The following is a 17,197-nucleotide window of genomic DNA, read 5'->3' on the forward strand; positions in this document are numbered from 1 at the left end:
ATAACTATCCCTCTATCCTAGGACCAATAGATCTAAATCTATCTATTTAGATTGGTCCTAATCTTTTGAACTATTGCAAAACTATTGCAAAGATCACCCTTGTTCAAGTAGATGCTCCATATTTTGGATTATTCCCTAAGTAAGATCCAGAATAGGCAAATTTATTGTGGAAAGGGCCAGATAGCAAAAATTTTAGGTTTGTGGGGCATGCAGTCTTCCTCCTCCTCCTCCTTTTTTTTCTCTTTCCTCTTTTAATAATTCTTTAAAACTGCACATCCATCCTTACCTGGCTGGTCATACAAAAAGAGTCCTTGGGTTGGATTTGGCCCATGGACCAGTTTGCCAACCCCTGCATTACATTCTCAAAATTCCTGGGTCAAAAGATATGACCATTAAAATGTTATTTACATGCACTAACATTGCTTCTTCAGCAATGTATGCTGTTCACCTGTGGCATCCAATATTGGGTGTTATTTTTAGTTTTCATTCTTTTTTTGCTAAATATCACTTGAATTTTCATTAAAGAAATTTTGCCAGAAATTCTTATCATTTCAATTTTACTAAAACTTTTAAGAGTTTGGAAATGGAGCCCATGGCCCCAGAAAAATAAAATGCCTCCTTATGCCTTTCTTTTAACTGTACCGTGGAGAGGCAGCCTAACCATATCATAGAAGGTAGCCGTGTCACGTCAGACCCTCAGCACACTGAGGATATTATGCTCCAAGATTAGCCTGTGGCCTTTCCAAGCTATGTAAAAATTAGCTTTTCATTTGGGAATTACCCTGAATATGTCAAAGGAAGAGACTATTTTAAACCTAGAGTTTGCCTATGATTAAAGCTCGTCTTGTGTCAAATTTGTCCTCTTGGCCTCAGGGGTGATATTAGTCTCATGCTCGCTTTGTCCAGTGAAACAAGAAATTCGTCCTGGCCCCCATCACAGCTGCAGGCAGGAGTCCAGGAAGGACCCCACGGGGAGAGGGGGAGGAGGAAGATCATCATGTTTGCCTTAAAGGAATCCTCTTCTTTGAATTCAATATGTAAGAACTGGTATTCAAGTGCAATTTCTGTCATCTCTAATTTCTGTAAACTCACAGGATGCTCTATTTTTCTTCCATGAAGCTATTTTAGGCAAAACAAACCACCTCCCCAACATCAGCATTGGGATAGCTCTTCTGCCACTTATCAGATTGATCTCAGATGGCCTGGATTGGCAGCAGCTTGAAGCAGGATCTCAGTTCCCTGACCAGAGATTGAAGCCAGGCCACAGCAGTGAGAGCCCTGAATCCTAACCACTAGACCATGAGGGCCAGTGGCTAGTGACAAGGCCCTGGCTTGTCTGCTTTGTAGAAATGAATTTCAACAAAGAGACGGAAAGTAGTGAAGCAAGTAAGGTGTTTAATGGGAGGAAAAAGAGTATAGTACTTGTGGATAGACACATGGGCGGGTTCAGAGAGAGAGTCACACCTCCATAGTAGTTTTAATCACTTATATGGGGCAATTCCTCCGGGTTTCCTCTGGCCAATTATCTTGCTTTGCCTGGCTCTGAGTCTGCATTTGGTTTATCTCAGGGTCCTCCCCATGCGCGTGTGCATCTCTTAGCCAAGACGGATTCCAGCCCAGAGAGAGGCCTGTGGGAAGGTTGACACCACCTATTATGGGGGGGTTCCTCCTCCCTTTTTGGCCCCCGAGGAACCTTTCTGCACAAGTGTAGTCAGGAAGTTCTCCTTGACCTCAAGAATGAGAAATATGTGGTCTGTTTATCTCTTATCTGGGCAGGACTCAGCTCCTCCTTTCCCCCACCATTGTCTTTATCTTGGAGTATCTGTCTACAGGGGACAGACTTCACTGCTCAGCCTGGAGCCTATCTATCTCCTGCCTCAAGATGATCCAGAAGAGAAACCAACACCAGCATTGACTAAGCACTTTCGAAGTTCCAGACCCTGTCTTGAGCACAGACAGGAAATTGAGGCCAGCGGAATATACCTGCCAAAGTCACACAACTGGTGTGTGACTGAATCCTGAAGTTCCAGGTCCAAAACCCACCTTACTAATCAATTCAGAGATTCTAGGTACTAATTTCAAGAGTTTATAAAATGGAATACGTAAAGAGATTCCCCTGGTCTTAGAAGCTGAGAAAGACCCACCTCTCCCCTTGCTCCCGTGCAGGTCTGCCTTTCCTGATCCTCAGAGGGACCAGTCTCAGCAAGGCTGATGGACAACCTTCCCCGGGCAGAGTTAGAACCCCAAGTCTGCAAAATTGTCATTTCTACATACTTACCTTTTGTTTACCTCATCTTCTTCCCTTGGGAAAGTGGAGATGCCGCCAATGTCAGAAGAAATAGAGCTAAGAGTCTTTCCCCAGCCACTTCAGCTCTGGCTCTAACTATGTAATCCCAGTAAAGAGGAAAGACCCAAACTCCTCACAGGACCCGCTACACTCTGCCCCCAAAACACCTTCCCTGGCTTTCCCCTTACTGGTCTCCATAATTATTTGTTTTCAATACCATACTCCTAAGTGATAGCATCTGACTAGGGATGTTGTCGGGGGTCTGCAAGACCAACCTCAGGTTCGATAATTCACTAGGACTCACAAGTCTCAGAAGCTATGAGGCACAGTTACAGTTTATGGCAGTAAAAGGATAGAAAATAGAATCAGCAAAGGGAAAAGAGATGTGGGGCAAAGTCCAAGAGAAACCAGGCACAAGCTTCCATGTGTCCCCTCTTGGTGGTGTTGAAACAGGAGGGAAAGGGGGCAGGGCACAACTTTTAAAAGAATGACATAGCCCAAGGACATGACATAAACTGATTAGAACCAAACAGGTCCACGATGGCAGACGAGTCGACTTCCACTAGACCTTGAACCTCAGTATATGCTCATTGTAACACATCAAGAAGCTAAATGACACACCCACACGCTCCATGACAGTTCCAAGGCTGGCCATAAAGGTCAAAAAGTGGGCAGTGGCCCAATTCCTGGAAATCCTCACCCCTTCCCCAAAATAGCTGGAATAATCCTCCCACTCATTAGCTTATGAAATGACCCACCCCTATAAAAACTGACAACCCCATACCCTGGTGCCACTCTCGCCTTCTGAGATGGCCCACACTCTGTCTGCGGAGTGTGTTTCTCTCTAAATAAATCCACTTCTTACCTATCACTTTGTCTCTCACTGAATTCTTTTTTTTCAATATATAGTGTAATATTTTATTGAGGTATAATTGATATATAACATTATATTAGTTTTGGGTACAACATATTGATTCAATGTTTGTATGTATTGCACAATGATTATCACGATAACTCTAGTTAATCTCTCTCTCACTGAATTCTTTCTGTGATGAGACATCAAGAACCTGAGCTTCATTAAGTCCTGTTACCAGGTGTGTGATCTCAGTTAGAGAACCATGGGTTCAAGACCCAATCTGAGTTGCACGGTTTCAGTGTCACATGGGAATACACTTAATTCTCCCAGCAGCCATGTGCACAAAACATGCTAAGTGCTGCCAACTGGGGATGCTCACTGGGCCTTGGTATCCAGGAGTTCTACTGGGAATCAGTCCTGAAGGTGGGCAGAGCCCATGTGACTCATCTCAGGTACTCAGACTTCAGCCCCAACCCAGAGTTAAAAAAAAAAACAGGTGTTTACCATCAATCACATTGTCAGGATAAACTGTCACACTGCCGTAGCATGGACCAGCCCTCAGGCATAAAAAACACTCTTATCAGGCAGAACACTCCAAGGGCTCAGAGGTTATCTCCCTAGAGCCAGCCAGCTGGAGGCAGGTTTTTATTTAGAATGTGCAGGGTCTGAGCAACCCAGACCTGCTGAATTAACCCTTTCCTGTACTAGTTGTGATCTGAGAAAAAGATATATATATATATATATATATAGATAGATAGATATAGATATAGATATAGATATAGATATAGATATAGATATATAGATATATAGATATATATTTATAGATATATAAATAAGGTTACTTTTCTAAGTCCTCTCTCTAAGGTCAACTTTGTAAGGCTAGTTTTTACTGGGTAGTTTATGGCGGTTTCCCCACATTTTTTACATCATAGCACTCATAAAAAATAATCCAACTTGGCTCTCAGACCTCCTTGACAATTTTTGCTCATTCTAGATTCTTATGCTACTATTTTTCATCTATTAACAGGAGCATGAGATGAGAGAATCAATAAATGGAGAACCTTTACATTTACCAACACAAAATAACTTATTCTCTTTTATGCTGCCTGTCCTTCCTTACCTGCTCACCTGTTCTAAATTTTTAAAAGAAACTGCCTTTCTTGTCCCTTATAAGTAATATCTTAGCTAGGTCTAGTGTGAATTGTAATTTATTGGTGGTTACCATTCCCATGGCAAATACCACCTTCTGCTATAGTAAGCTTCTTTGAAAGGTGTTTTTCCATTTCTGTTTACCAATGTGCCTTCATACCTTTGTTTTCACATCACTTGCATTTGTACAGATCTCACATGGTATCTAAAAAGCAAGTCAACTCATATTTGGAGCAGAGGGCAAAGGAAGACTGAAGAGACAGAGAGGAATTAGCACATCACTACTTTCTACTCCATGAGTTAGAAAAAAATAATCAGAAAGGGAGGTTCCATTCTAACAAAAAGCCAACCCCTGTAATAATCACGTAGAAGAGTCATACATTGTCCATGTGACACAGTTAAAAACACAAAGAGTGTACACCTTTGGGTAGAAGTGAACCATATATATATTTTTTTTTTTTTAGGAGGCTGTTCTTCTTTGTACAACCTAATTAACAAAACCCTAGGGTTCTCTCGCCTTGCTGGTAAGAGCTGGTGATGGGTTTGCCACCCAGATGAATGGCTTCAACATAAAAGCTCAGTGTCACTCACATAAAAGATATTGAATTAAGGCTGACCTGGAAATGTGATAGTTTAACTTCCGGTCCCAACTCACTTGTGTTCTTTTCTTGTTTCTTCTTTCTCAAGAAAATAAATATATCTTTATGGTACCACCACTAAGCGCTCAGTTTTAAACTTGGTCACTTTACTATCACAGGAACAACTGCAGCCAATTAGTTGCCATATTGAATTTAGTTTTTTGTCATCCAGTTTCATTTAGCAAACATTTATTGATATTTTACTGAGTGTCAGGCACTGATAAGATTTCTGGGGACCCAGCTGCAGACAGAAGTGCAGCAGTGTCACCTGAAGTTTTGGGAGCCTGTCGTACTTCAGAAATACAAGATTTTAATGTTATTTCTTATTTATTTATTTGTTTGTTTGTTTGTTTAGGCTGCACCGGGTCTTAGTTGAGGCATGTGGGATCTTTGTTGTGGCATGTGGGCTCTTAGTTGCAGCAAGCACGCGGGATCTAGTTCCCTGTTGGACCACCAGGGAAGTCCCTAATTTCTGAACTCAAGACAATACAAGAGATAGTATATCTTGATCAAAAATTAACTATTCTGGTGATACTCTAGAAATGAGCAGACTGCTTGCTGGTCTAATGAATTTCTTTTTTTTTTTTTAATGAATTCCTTAAGGTTCTTCAAAAACATTCCAATCTGGGAGTGTTAAGGAAAATATACTTTTTTAATTTTTTTTTTTTTTTTTGGCCACACCATGCGGGTTGTGGGATCTTAGTTCCCCGACCAGGGTTTGAACCCAGGCCCATGGCAGTGAAAGCGCCGAGTCCTAACCACTGGACCACCAGGGAATTGCCAAAAAACATACCTTTTTAAACGGAGGAGTTTCAGATTCTGGTTTGACATCTATAGGTTTCCTCCATTATCCGAAAGCAGGGTGTCCTATGAAACATTTCATAAGCCAAAATGGTATAAAAGCAGATAAAGCACAGATGCTTATAGACACAGTTCAAAGCTATGGCGGCTTGAGGCTGAGATGCTGACTGTAGCTCCTGGGGAAGGAGCTTGGCAGCGCCAGTCTCCTGTTCAGGGTGCCCGCTGCCTTTATAATGGCTCCCCGCAAAACACACACTGAACCCTATTTCGTTTTCTGCTTTTTTGTAAAATCAAAAATCCTCTTCAGATTTCTTTTGGTTATAGAAAACAGGTACTAATGCAGGTCTTTTGCAAAAGCCAAGGGGCGTAAAGCGAACTTTCGAAAAGTAAGGAATAACTATATGAGAAATTGTGTCAGTGAATATAAGACTTTAACAGGCCCTTTAGGAGATTCAGAAAAGCAATCTTTCTCTGACTCTCTGTCTCTCACTCACACACACACACACACACACACACACACACACACACGGCTCTCAAGAATTGTTCATGTGAGCAAGAGATAGGGCATGTATATAAATATTTATAATATAATACTAAAAATGATAAGTACCCTGGGAGGTACAAATGTAAAACAAAGGGGTTTTAGAGGAGGAAGGAAGGCTGGAATAAGAAAGGAGTCATGAAAATGACACTTGAGCTGGGTATTAAAGAATCTGGACATAGGGAGGGGGTAAATAACATTTCAGGTAAAAGGAAAAAGTAGAACAAGCAACAGCCAAGAAGAAGAGTAATACATTGACCTGTGAAAGGATGGGATATGTGACTTGGAATTCAGATCATGCAAGGTCTCAAAAGCCAGACTAAGAAGCTGCATCAGCAACCACAGAAGCAAGGTAAAAATTTAGTACAGGGTGACAAGTGTGTAAATCGGTGAGGTGGGCAGGTATAGTGGTGGGGACTGTAGAAGTCAGCAGTGCACACCCTCCAGCTTCAGTTGATTATTGCATGCAGATGTGCAGGCCCTAAGTGGCCAGTTCTTACAGTTTTTCAAGAAAAGGGGGAAAAAATCTAAGTTTTATATAAAATCACAAAATTGATTCCATTTTTCGTACAGTGAGGGCCAAACAAAATTTGTATGCAGGCTCAGGGTAGCTTGTGGTACTCAATTTGTACCTCTACAAAACTGACTTCTTGTGTGGATAGTAACATTATCTTTCTACTTCTCAGCAGCCTCAATTCTTTTTTTTTTTAATAAATTTATTTAGTTTTGTTTTTTTTTTTTCAGTTTTCATTTTAGGCTGTGTTGGGTCTTCGTTGCTGTGTATGGGCTTTCTCTAGTTGCAGCGAGTGGGGTCTACTCTTCATTGCGGTGCACGAGCTTCTCATTGCAGTGGCTTCTCTTGCTGTGGAGCACGAGATTTAGGCGTGTGGGCTTCAGTAGTTGTGGCACGTGGGCTCAGTAGTTGTGGCTCATGGGCCCTAGAGCACAGGCTCATTAATTGTGGTGCACAGGCTTAGTTGCTCTGCAGCATGTGGGATCTTCCCAGACCAGGACTCGAACCCGTGTCCCCTGCATTGGCAGGTGGATTCTTAACTGCTGTGCCACCAGGGAAGTCCCTCAGCAGCCTCAGTTTTCTCAATCAGATTTATTATCTGATACCTCTTCTACATAATTAGTTGTGTGTATTAACTCTAAAGGGTGCTATGTTTTTCCATTCTCTGAAGAAAACCTTGATTAAACATATCCTGATCCCACTGATGGTAGCCCACGATTGTTTCATGTGTCAGGGTAGGTTCAGCGCTGTAACCAACAAATCCAGGAGTTCAGGGACTTAACACCATAGAAGTTTACTTCTGTCACACATGTTTACTTCTGTCCAGTGTGACTATTCCTGCTTGGTTGGCTTTCCTGACAACCGTTTTTAGGTTCCTTCCATCTCATGGCTCTCTGCCTTCTCTGGATCCTAGAGTATTTTCCTTTGGCTATAAACCGGGAAAGACAGAGAATGGAGGGTCACACGTGGGAGTGTTTTAAGAGTCAGACCTGCAGTTGGGCATATGTTACTTGGACCCACATGCCACTGGTTATGATTCCATTATGGATAAACCAAACTTCAAGAAGGGTGGGAAGTGAAGTCTAGCTGTAAACCCAGGAGGAAACAGGAAATGGTCTGGTAAGCGAACATCTGGTCTCTATCATATTTTCCAAGCAGTGCTTTGGTTTCATCCAGCACTGGCTCCTTGACTCAGAACTACATGTGAAGGTCTTACTTCATAGTTAGGTATAAACAAGGTTGAAATGACAAGCTTTAGCTGAATGCAAGAAATGTCACATAATTCAATGACTTTTCTAGATCATTAGTCCCTTTTATTCACATTAGCCAAAAAATGTATTGCTCTTCTGTTCTCTCCTTTCACCTAAAACACGTAAGATATTCCACCTCCAAAATTCACCAATGCAACCTTGGTAATTCACTCTTTATCTGTATTCCAAGAGCAGCTCTTCTTTCTACTCCTATAATGGCACCCTTCATCTAAAGTGCACTCAATATACTTCACTTGTATCATTTAAAAGGGTGAAAAACATGCTTGAATGTCATTAGGCTTTTATTTCATACCGGGAAACAAGCTCATCAAATACTTTCATGAAGGGCTTCCCTGGTGGCGCAGTGGTTGAGAATCTGCCTGCCAATGCAGGGGACACGGGTTCGAGCCCTGGTCTGGGAAGATCCCACATGCCGCGGAGCAACTAGGCCCGTGAGCCACAACTACTGAGCCTGCGCGTCTGGAGCCTGTGCTCCGCAACAAGAGAGGCCGCGATAGTGAGAGGCCCGCGCACCGCGATGAAGAGTGGCCCCCGCTTGCCACAACTAGAGAAAGCCCTCGCACAGAAACGAAGACCCAACACAGTCAAAAATAAATATATAAATAAATAAATAAATAAATAAATAAAAATGCAATAAAATTAAAAAAAAATACTTTCATGAGGTAACACCTTTGATCAAGGCAAGATTTAATTAAGCAAATGATTAGCACTGGGACCTGATCAAAACATAAATGTCAATGTAATGATTATTCTTTCCTCTTCTGTATAATGAGTGGTTCAGACTAGCTCACTTCCGTGATCCCATCTGATTCTGACATTCCATCCATTCCAAAGAGCATGTTCATGAACCTTGTCAGTGGTACATGCAGGACAAGCGTGAAGGCTCCCAATCCCTAGTCCATTTTGATGCTCTAAACGTCATCATGACACTTAGTCTTATGTCTCAGAACATCCCTACCAGAGAGAAAACCCACTTGCTTGCTCTGCGACTGATGGATGAAAATCATATACAGAAGTTTTAGAAATGATAAGCAATTATTTCCCATCGATTCAAAAGTTCACAAGAGTTGAACTTATATTTAAATAGCATTTGGATGGCTGCCTCAGAAAAATTCCTAAATTCAGTAATTATGCTCATACGATTTTGAATACAGAAAGCACAGAGAACTGACAGGGTGTAAATAAAATATACACACAGGTAACACTTCCAGATGAGGTAGTCTGATTTTTACTTTATGATTTATCATTCTTGAGCTTCTTTGTGTGTAGGTAAAAAATTTAAATTTTCTTCCAACTTAATTTGCTCTCTGCTCTTACATTTTTAATGAAGTGTTCAACTAATAGCGGAAGTATGTATACATCATTTTCTTTACAACTATTACTATCAGCATATAAGATTAGACATTTTAAGTAGAACATAATTGATTTTATCCATTTTTCTTATTATGTGCCTTGGTTTATTCACTCATCCATCCATCGTTTCAGTTTTAGCTTTTAATATTATAATTAGCCAAACTCTGACCCAATAAAAGAGCATTAAAATTTGGCTTCAAGAAATAAAAATGCTTATTTCTAAAAACAGGAAAATATAATCAATCCTCTAAATACAGATTCTCCAAAATTATTTAATCCTACATAAGTGAAAGTTATGTTTATAATTTAAGACATCTTTAGAAGTTTATTTTATTAAAGGGAAATTAATATTTTAATACTTCCAACATTGACTGCATTCATCTTCAAAATTATATTTTTATAATTTTAAAATTTATTTTTGTACCATTCTTAAACACATAAAAACTTAAATTATTTTTGAAACGATTTTCGACCATAAACCCCTTACAAGTCCGTTAGTTTTTTTTCTTCACATTTATATAGTCTCAAATTTTACAGATATTTTTCTACCGTAGAGGAAAAATTTTATTAAAACTGGAGGCTTCACAAATTCAACAGATTTCTCTCCCTCCAAAAAACAGTATAAAAGAGAGTTTAAAGTCACTATTAAAGCCGTATGAGGATTATCTCACATTTGGAACCAAGTGTTCTCATAATTTTTCCTCTTCTTCAGTCTAAATGTCTTATTTATGTCAAAATATTATCAAGTAAACTATGCTGGCATCTTTCTACTAAACATCCACTTTACACAAGATTAACATTTTAAACATGCACAAGTATAAAATAAGAAGCAAAGTTCTCTTATAAATTATAGCAATACCAGGTGTAGCTCATAAAGGTAGTTATAAGATCATGCTAACAACAGCAAAAGCCCACATTAATTCACACAATTGCATAAATGCTCTCTTTACCACCCTCCATGGAAACACTCACTATTTTCCAAAGGAATGAGTAAAAATTACCACTTTGGAATAATACTATTAGTTAAACAAAGGACATGTCAATGACCGACATGTAAACAACTCTATCTAATCTAGAAGACGGTTAAGTCTACCCTTGTTAGGAACTATGCTGTTAAGCCCTGAAGGGAAATGCTTAGAACATTCAATAAGGATTAAAAAAAAAATTAATGACCCTCCCTTCACAAATTATTGAAAGAGTCATTGGCTTGCTTACTGACATTCTAGAGCATCTACTGAACTTAATTTAAAATTGCAGGGACCATGTGAAAAAAATATATTAACACTTACCAATAAAGTTTATTGATTAAAACTTAGAAAAGTAAAGTTAAAGACAGTTCTGAGTGATATTTCATGGGTATTATAATACAAATCCTAAAGAAGAATTACTAGCTGTAGAAGAACAACATCTGTTGTATGTTTGATGAAAAAGCTTTAAGACTATTTCAGAAGACTTGATATGGGAAAAAGTTTGAATTAACAATTCACTTGGGCTTCGCTGGTAGTGCAGTGGTTAAGAATCCTCCTGCCAATGCAGGGGACACAGGTTCAAGCCCTGGTCCAGGAAGATCCCACATGCCGCGGAGCAACTAAGCCTGTGTGCCACAACTACTGAGCCTGCGCTCTAGAGCCCGCAAACCACAACTACTGAGCCTGCATGCCACAGCTACTTAAGCCCACGCGCCTAGAGCCTGTGCTCAGCAACAAGAGAAGCCACCGCAGTGAGAAGCCCACGCACCGCAACAAAGAGTAGCCCCCGCTCTCCACAACTAGAGAAAGCCTGAGCGCAGCAACGACGACCCAGTGCAGCCAAAAATAAATAAAATAAATAAATTTTTTTAAAAATTCACTTGATTTATCATAAGAAATGTCAACTTTACATTTGTTAATGAAAGAAAAGGAGTTAGTAGATTTAAAGGGTGATTGAGTCATTAACTACGTGTAAAGAGATCAGATTATCATAATGTGGGTGAATGGTGTGAAAAAAGCCAATAGGAGCAAAACAATAATTCTCTTCTCTCATTTGCTGTCACCTGCTTATGAAGTTCCACCCTGATAGGTAATTGCCTAGAAAATGAACAGGTTATATTAGAAGGACTTCACCAAGAATTATGGGTAGCAATTTCAAGCATAAAATCTGATTTAAAAAAAAATTATATTCATAAAAACACGCTCAAGTTCCTCAATAAAAAACTTTTAAAAAATGAAGAGGTTATATTAGAAGGACTTCAACAAGAATTATGGGTAGCAATTTCAAGCATAAAATCTGATTTAAAAAAAATTATATTCATAAAAACACGCTTAAGTTCCTCAATAAAAAACTTTAAAAAAATTTTATTTGGAAGTTTTTATACAAGTTTAATATTTATTATCTTTCCTTTCCCTTGGTGGTTTTATTACAATTATATGATATAAAGAAAACATAATGACAATTATATGATATAAAGAAAACATAATGATTATTTTCACCAAAGTCCATGTAAGATGTCCCCCAAATCCCTCAAATTTACCCCAGAGTGCCATATCATTATGTTCACGCTCTATGTGTGCTGCTGACATGAAGTCTGAGGAGGCCCCGCTATAACTAGACAGTGTCTAATATGGAATTCCCCAGAATATGTGGAGTATATTTGAATGAGATTCAATCAATACCTTCATCCAAAAATAGTGGAGAGCTTCAAAAGAACCAGAAAAACTTACATCAATTTACATAAAGTTTATCTTTACACAATGTTTTTTAAAATAAAGAGTTCTGCCATATAAAAAAAAAAAAAAGCTAAAGCACAAAATCAAAGATCTAAAGTAAACAAAGTGATAAAAATGACAAACTTCAATCTGATGCCCTAATTGTAAATACATGATTAATTTGAGGAAATATTAGATATTAAAAGCCCCATAATTACTTCATATACTAACCTGAAGTATTTCCTTTTAATAATGGTTATATTTTGGAGTTGGTCAATTTTTCCTCATGTTCTTCCACTCTTGTCTTGCCATCTTTCCCTAAATACGTCCGGCACGATGAATCAAAGAGGACATTTTCCCCTCATGTTGGATTCTCCAACAGCAAGCACACTCTTCTCTTAGGAAGAATACTAGAAGGTCCCTAACCACTGCAACATGATGACATTTGACCTCAAAACTAACATTGAAAATGTACAGGTAAGACATCAAAAGCGGGGCACCAGACGGAACAGTACAAGCTATTTCCCTAGAATGTCTGATCACTTCTACCACCTGGTTATATAGAACTTTCCAGGAAGCATGAATGCGACATAGTCATAATAATAACAGTCAGCAGCAAATATTTACTTTGGGAGATGAGGAAAGAAAAAGGAGGAAAGGCACCTACTCTACAGGCTGCAATAATATTAAATGCTCCAAGTAAGCCTAATAAACAGTGTCTTCAAATATATTAGATATATATGAAAACATACTGGAAACAAAAATCTCTCAAGCAACTAAGGGTGCTTGTAACATAGAAGATTATTAAAATAGTAGTATTAATAAGTATTATTGCTACTGTTATTAATCTTTATTATACTATTTTTATAGTAAGGGAAGTTATAGACACTTTTTCAGATGTCTCAAAACCTTAATAAATACATAGAGTTTGTACAAAACACAACCTTATTGGAATGCCCCTTATATTCAATTAAAAGGTAAAATTAAAACCTCAGCCTAGATAGCAGCTTCCAAAGCATCAAAAACTCTTAAGGCCTAAACTATCTTTGGTTGTTGCCCTTAATCCCAGCCCTGAAAAGTTAATGAATTCAGGACATTAAAATCAGATACACTGTATCTGGACTGAAATGACAGTATTAAGTGTATTAAAAATGTCTAACGTCATGTATGAACTCTGAACTATTAACATAATTTTGAATCATTATACAATTTAAAAAGCTAAACATTTAGAAAAAGTATTATTGATACAAGATATACGTTACATTCAAAATCATGGATTATGACAATATAGTGTACACCCTGTCAGTAGAGGACCAAATGCAACAAAACACATTGCAATAAATGTATTTAAATTAGCTCAAAAATATGACATGGAGTTAAAACACTGCAAACAAACATTCAGCCTATTGAGCAATGAAGCAGTTGTTTTAACATCCAAGTAGTCATATACAGTATAATACAGACACGAATAATGATAAATACATTATGTTAAACAACTTTGATTTTTGCTAATTAACAAAAAAATCCCTTTTAAGTTATTTTTGGCATGGTGCCAGAGGCTCTGTCAAATAACTGGATGCAAGGCACTGCTTATTTACAGGTTCACAACATGTAGCACTTGGAGTCTTCAAGTAGATGCATGGTTAAAACGTAGGCTTGTTCATGTATTCTTCCATTGTCTGAAAGAGAACCATAGATTAGAGCAATTTTCCCTTAAACCACATCATTTAGCAGACTGTGAAAATTCTTCATTCTCTTACTCACTTATTTTGCCATTAGAGGAAAGAAGTTTTTGTTTCTGCTTTTGTTTTGGCTGCACCACACAGCTTGTGGGATCTTAGTTCCCCGACCAGGGATCGAACCCAGGGCCACAGCAGTAAAAGTCCAGAGTCCTAACCACTGGACCACCAGGGAATTCCCAAAAAGAGGTTTTTGAAGTGTATATGGTCATAAATCTTTGTATTCTAATCAGGAAAGGTGGTTCAAAGTTTGAGTATAATTTGTATACACATCCATACAGCTGGAATTAAATAACTTTCAACAGAGAAATGGCTAAGCTTGACCATAAAAGGAATGTCTGATAAGAGAAATGCTAAAGCAACAGCTGCAAAGCTATCACTGTTGACTTCAGAAAAATGTGCCTACTAAAATAACCATGAGGACTACCTCCAGACACAGGTATTAGAGAAATCTGAATTGTATTTGTATAATGTATGTATCATTACATACATACATAACATATGTATCATTACACATACAGAACATCTTATTGCCAAGACATAAGGGATAAACAGACCATAATTCTTAAGAATTTCTTTCACGTATTTTGAAAAGGTTTTCCTCCAAAGTACATAAATTATGTTTCTTCATCCTCCTCATCACTTACCAAGTTTGTTAACATGCCACAAGGCCCTAATTTTTTCCCAGTACTTTAAAAGAAATGTTTAAATGGATTCACAGCCACAGGCAGAGTTCAAAGTTACAGTCATGTTGCAAGCCCTTTATTATGCATGATGGATGGACTTCCTCTTCCACCCTCTCCTGTTATAAACATATGTTTGTGTAACAAATATATTTGTGTAACAAGGCCCCTGGGTTGAATCAATCAGGGAGCTCAAGGGGCCAGCCCTTGGTAACACCCCTACCTCTTCCATGGAAGTCACAGCACAGCCAGCAATGCTTAACCTGTTCTTAAGCTTGAACCCCAGGAGATGTGATTCACGTGCACCTGCCAGGGAAGACATCGACCAGCCTTGCTCAAAGAGACCAAGACCGTGGCTAAGCAAGACAGCTCAGAAGATACTAGGGTTACAAATCAGGTTTTCTAACTGCGTTCACCAGCTCTACGTAGAACTCCAGTCCTCCTCTGCTGAAAATACCTGTGGTCCATTATCCACACTTTCTTATGAAGCTCTTACACCTCCTGGATGAGCAATGGCCAAGAGAAGCCCACACCTTAAGACCTCTGCCCTGTCTCTCCTCTTACAGATACTGCCCATGTCTGTCAACTTGGCAGGGGTATCACATTGGCCAGGGGCCCATGACTGTTTCTTGGTACCTAGAGTTTATCCCATTTAAAAGAGTATACAAAATTACAAATATAAAATTGGGTATAAAGTTTACTTAGAATGAGAAAAAAATGAAAGTAGATTACAATTTTTTTTTAAATTACAAATATCACAAAATCCAGAACAATAGCAGAATGGGTTTCATTCATTAAGTGCCTGACACACTTCTATAATATCTTATATGTTCATTATGTGGCCACAAATTCTTTGCAGCTGAGCTATCTTACCTTTGCAAATTTGACCATATGAGCCTGCAGCCTTAGAAGGGGTCTGGGCCAGGAAAGGCCCTGGAGTTGTCACTTCACTGGCTTCACAATTCATTGGCCTCTAGCTATTGGCACTGCTTCACACCACCGGATAAGTCAATCTGCCTGAGACTGCGCTGGCTGCCCTTTCTGAGCTGTGCTGTTACTTAGAGTTACATGAGCCAATGACAGACATATGAGGTTGGTACTTTCTTGGGCTTGCCCCTTAAAAGGCTGGAACAGACTTTTAAGGCTGGCACAAACTTAAAGAGCTCTGTCCTAGCCTTTCACAAGAGGACTAGTGTATCTTGGGACCCCAGTTATCCATCCAGCACAGCAATGTTTCTTGTGCATTCAGCACTATGCATGCTACGAGTTTTTACTGCATTATGGTTTAACATGGTTAAACCATAATGCAATCGCTGTTTAACATGGTTTGTGCTTTTAAGGGTGACAGTGTTGGGGTGCACCTAGCCAGTTCTCATGAATCCGCACATACATGTATGAGGTATCCCATTGCTTGACCTAATGAGGTACCATTTGACTCTCCCTTCTTTTTTTTTTTTAACATCTTTATTGGAGTATAATTGCTTTACAATGGTGTGTTAGTTTCTGCTTTATAACAAAGTGAATCAGTTATACATATACATACATCCCCATATCTCTTCCCTCTTGCGTCTCCCTCCCTCCCACCCTCCCTATCCCACCCCTCTAGGTGGTCACAAACCACCGAGCTGATCTCCCTGTGCTATGCGGCTGCTTCCCACTAGCCATCTATTTTACGTTTGGTAGTGTATATATGTCCATGCCACTCTCTCACTTTGTCACAGCTTACCCCTTCTTAACTTGCTTTCTTATTCTGTGGTCGGAACATCTTCTGTTTGTCGCCCCCACTGGTGATCCCAAGAATTGCAACCTCTGTATTTAAGGATCGCCACCTTCTCCTTTCAGAGTTTCTTTTTCCTTCTAATCATTTTTGCACCATTGTCCACAGGTACCTTCAAAATAAGGTACCCCTTAAAGTCATCCCCAACCAATTAAACTGTTCCTTTCTTCCCATATTATCAACATCTAGCCCCGGTACACTCAGAATAAGCTCTGAGCATTTAGGACTTTAAGACTACGTATCTTCTTACTAAAAATGTAGAGACAGTCTTTTTATTCCAAAAAACTTTTATTGGGTAGGGGTCAGGGAAAAGTCCAGGGCCTACTCTGAGATTTTCAGTTGTGCTAAAAGTAAAAGCAGTATTACAAAGGCCTCCCTTAAACTTAAGCAACTAAGTTTGTATTCAATACAAATACGTGCTCAGGTCCAAAGGACAGGGAAAAAAGAAAGCAATAATTTTTTTCTCTTTATGCAATTATATTACTTGTGCCTATTCATATGTTCAACTGCTCTGACCAGATATACAAAGCAAACCATATATACAAAGTCAATTTTTCAACCAGCTCCCCAGATGTTCATTGACTTAGCTGAAGTACCAGATCCCGAGAGAACATCGGTAACACTGTTTCTATTTGGCAGGTGTTGTGAATTCAGTGAAAGATTTAGAGGGCAGTCATGATACTGCCTGCTCACTACGGGGACACGGCAGCTAAATGGAGGGTCCCCTGAGACTCACCTATCAAGACCTTCCACTCAATCACCAGGGACACCAGGGAACGACCAATTAATGTTTAATTGTGAAAGGCCTCTCTCTTGAAATAGCAGTCAATACCTGCTTCCCAGATTTAAATGGAACTAGAAGCACCAGATAACCCACAAGCCCTTTAAAATTCTACTTCCTACA

The 17,197-nt window shown here is 39.1% G+C and overlaps 1 protein-coding gene and 1 non-coding gene across 2 annotated transcripts in view; both read right to left on the reverse strand.

The window, feature by feature from the left end:
• Positions 1–13,561: 13,561 nt before the first annotated feature.
• AP1S3 (adaptor related protein complex 1 subunit sigma 3) overlaps positions 13,562–17,197 on the reverse strand; it is a 59,270-nt gene continuing 55,634 nt past the window's right edge. The window contains exon 5 of the mRNA XM_061205406.1: positions 13,562–13,773. Coding sequence (XP_061061389.1) covers positions 13,738–13,773 — 36 coding nt within the window. The 3' untranslated portion in view covers positions 13,562–13,737. The remainder of the gene's footprint in view (positions 13,774–17,197) is intronic.
• TRNAK-UUU (transfer RNA lysine (anticodon UUU)) lies at positions 13,936–14,008 on the reverse strand. Its single transcript has one exon. It is a non-coding gene; the product is annotated as a tRNA-Lys (tRNA).

Source organism: Eubalaena glacialis, chromosome 1 (assembly GCF_028564815.1).
Source record: "Eubalaena glacialis isolate mEubGla1 chromosome 1, mEubGla1.1.hap2.+ XY, whole genome shotgun sequence".
Taxonomy (NCBI): domain Eukaryota; kingdom Metazoa; phylum Chordata; class Mammalia; order Artiodactyla; family Balaenidae; genus Eubalaena; species Eubalaena glacialis.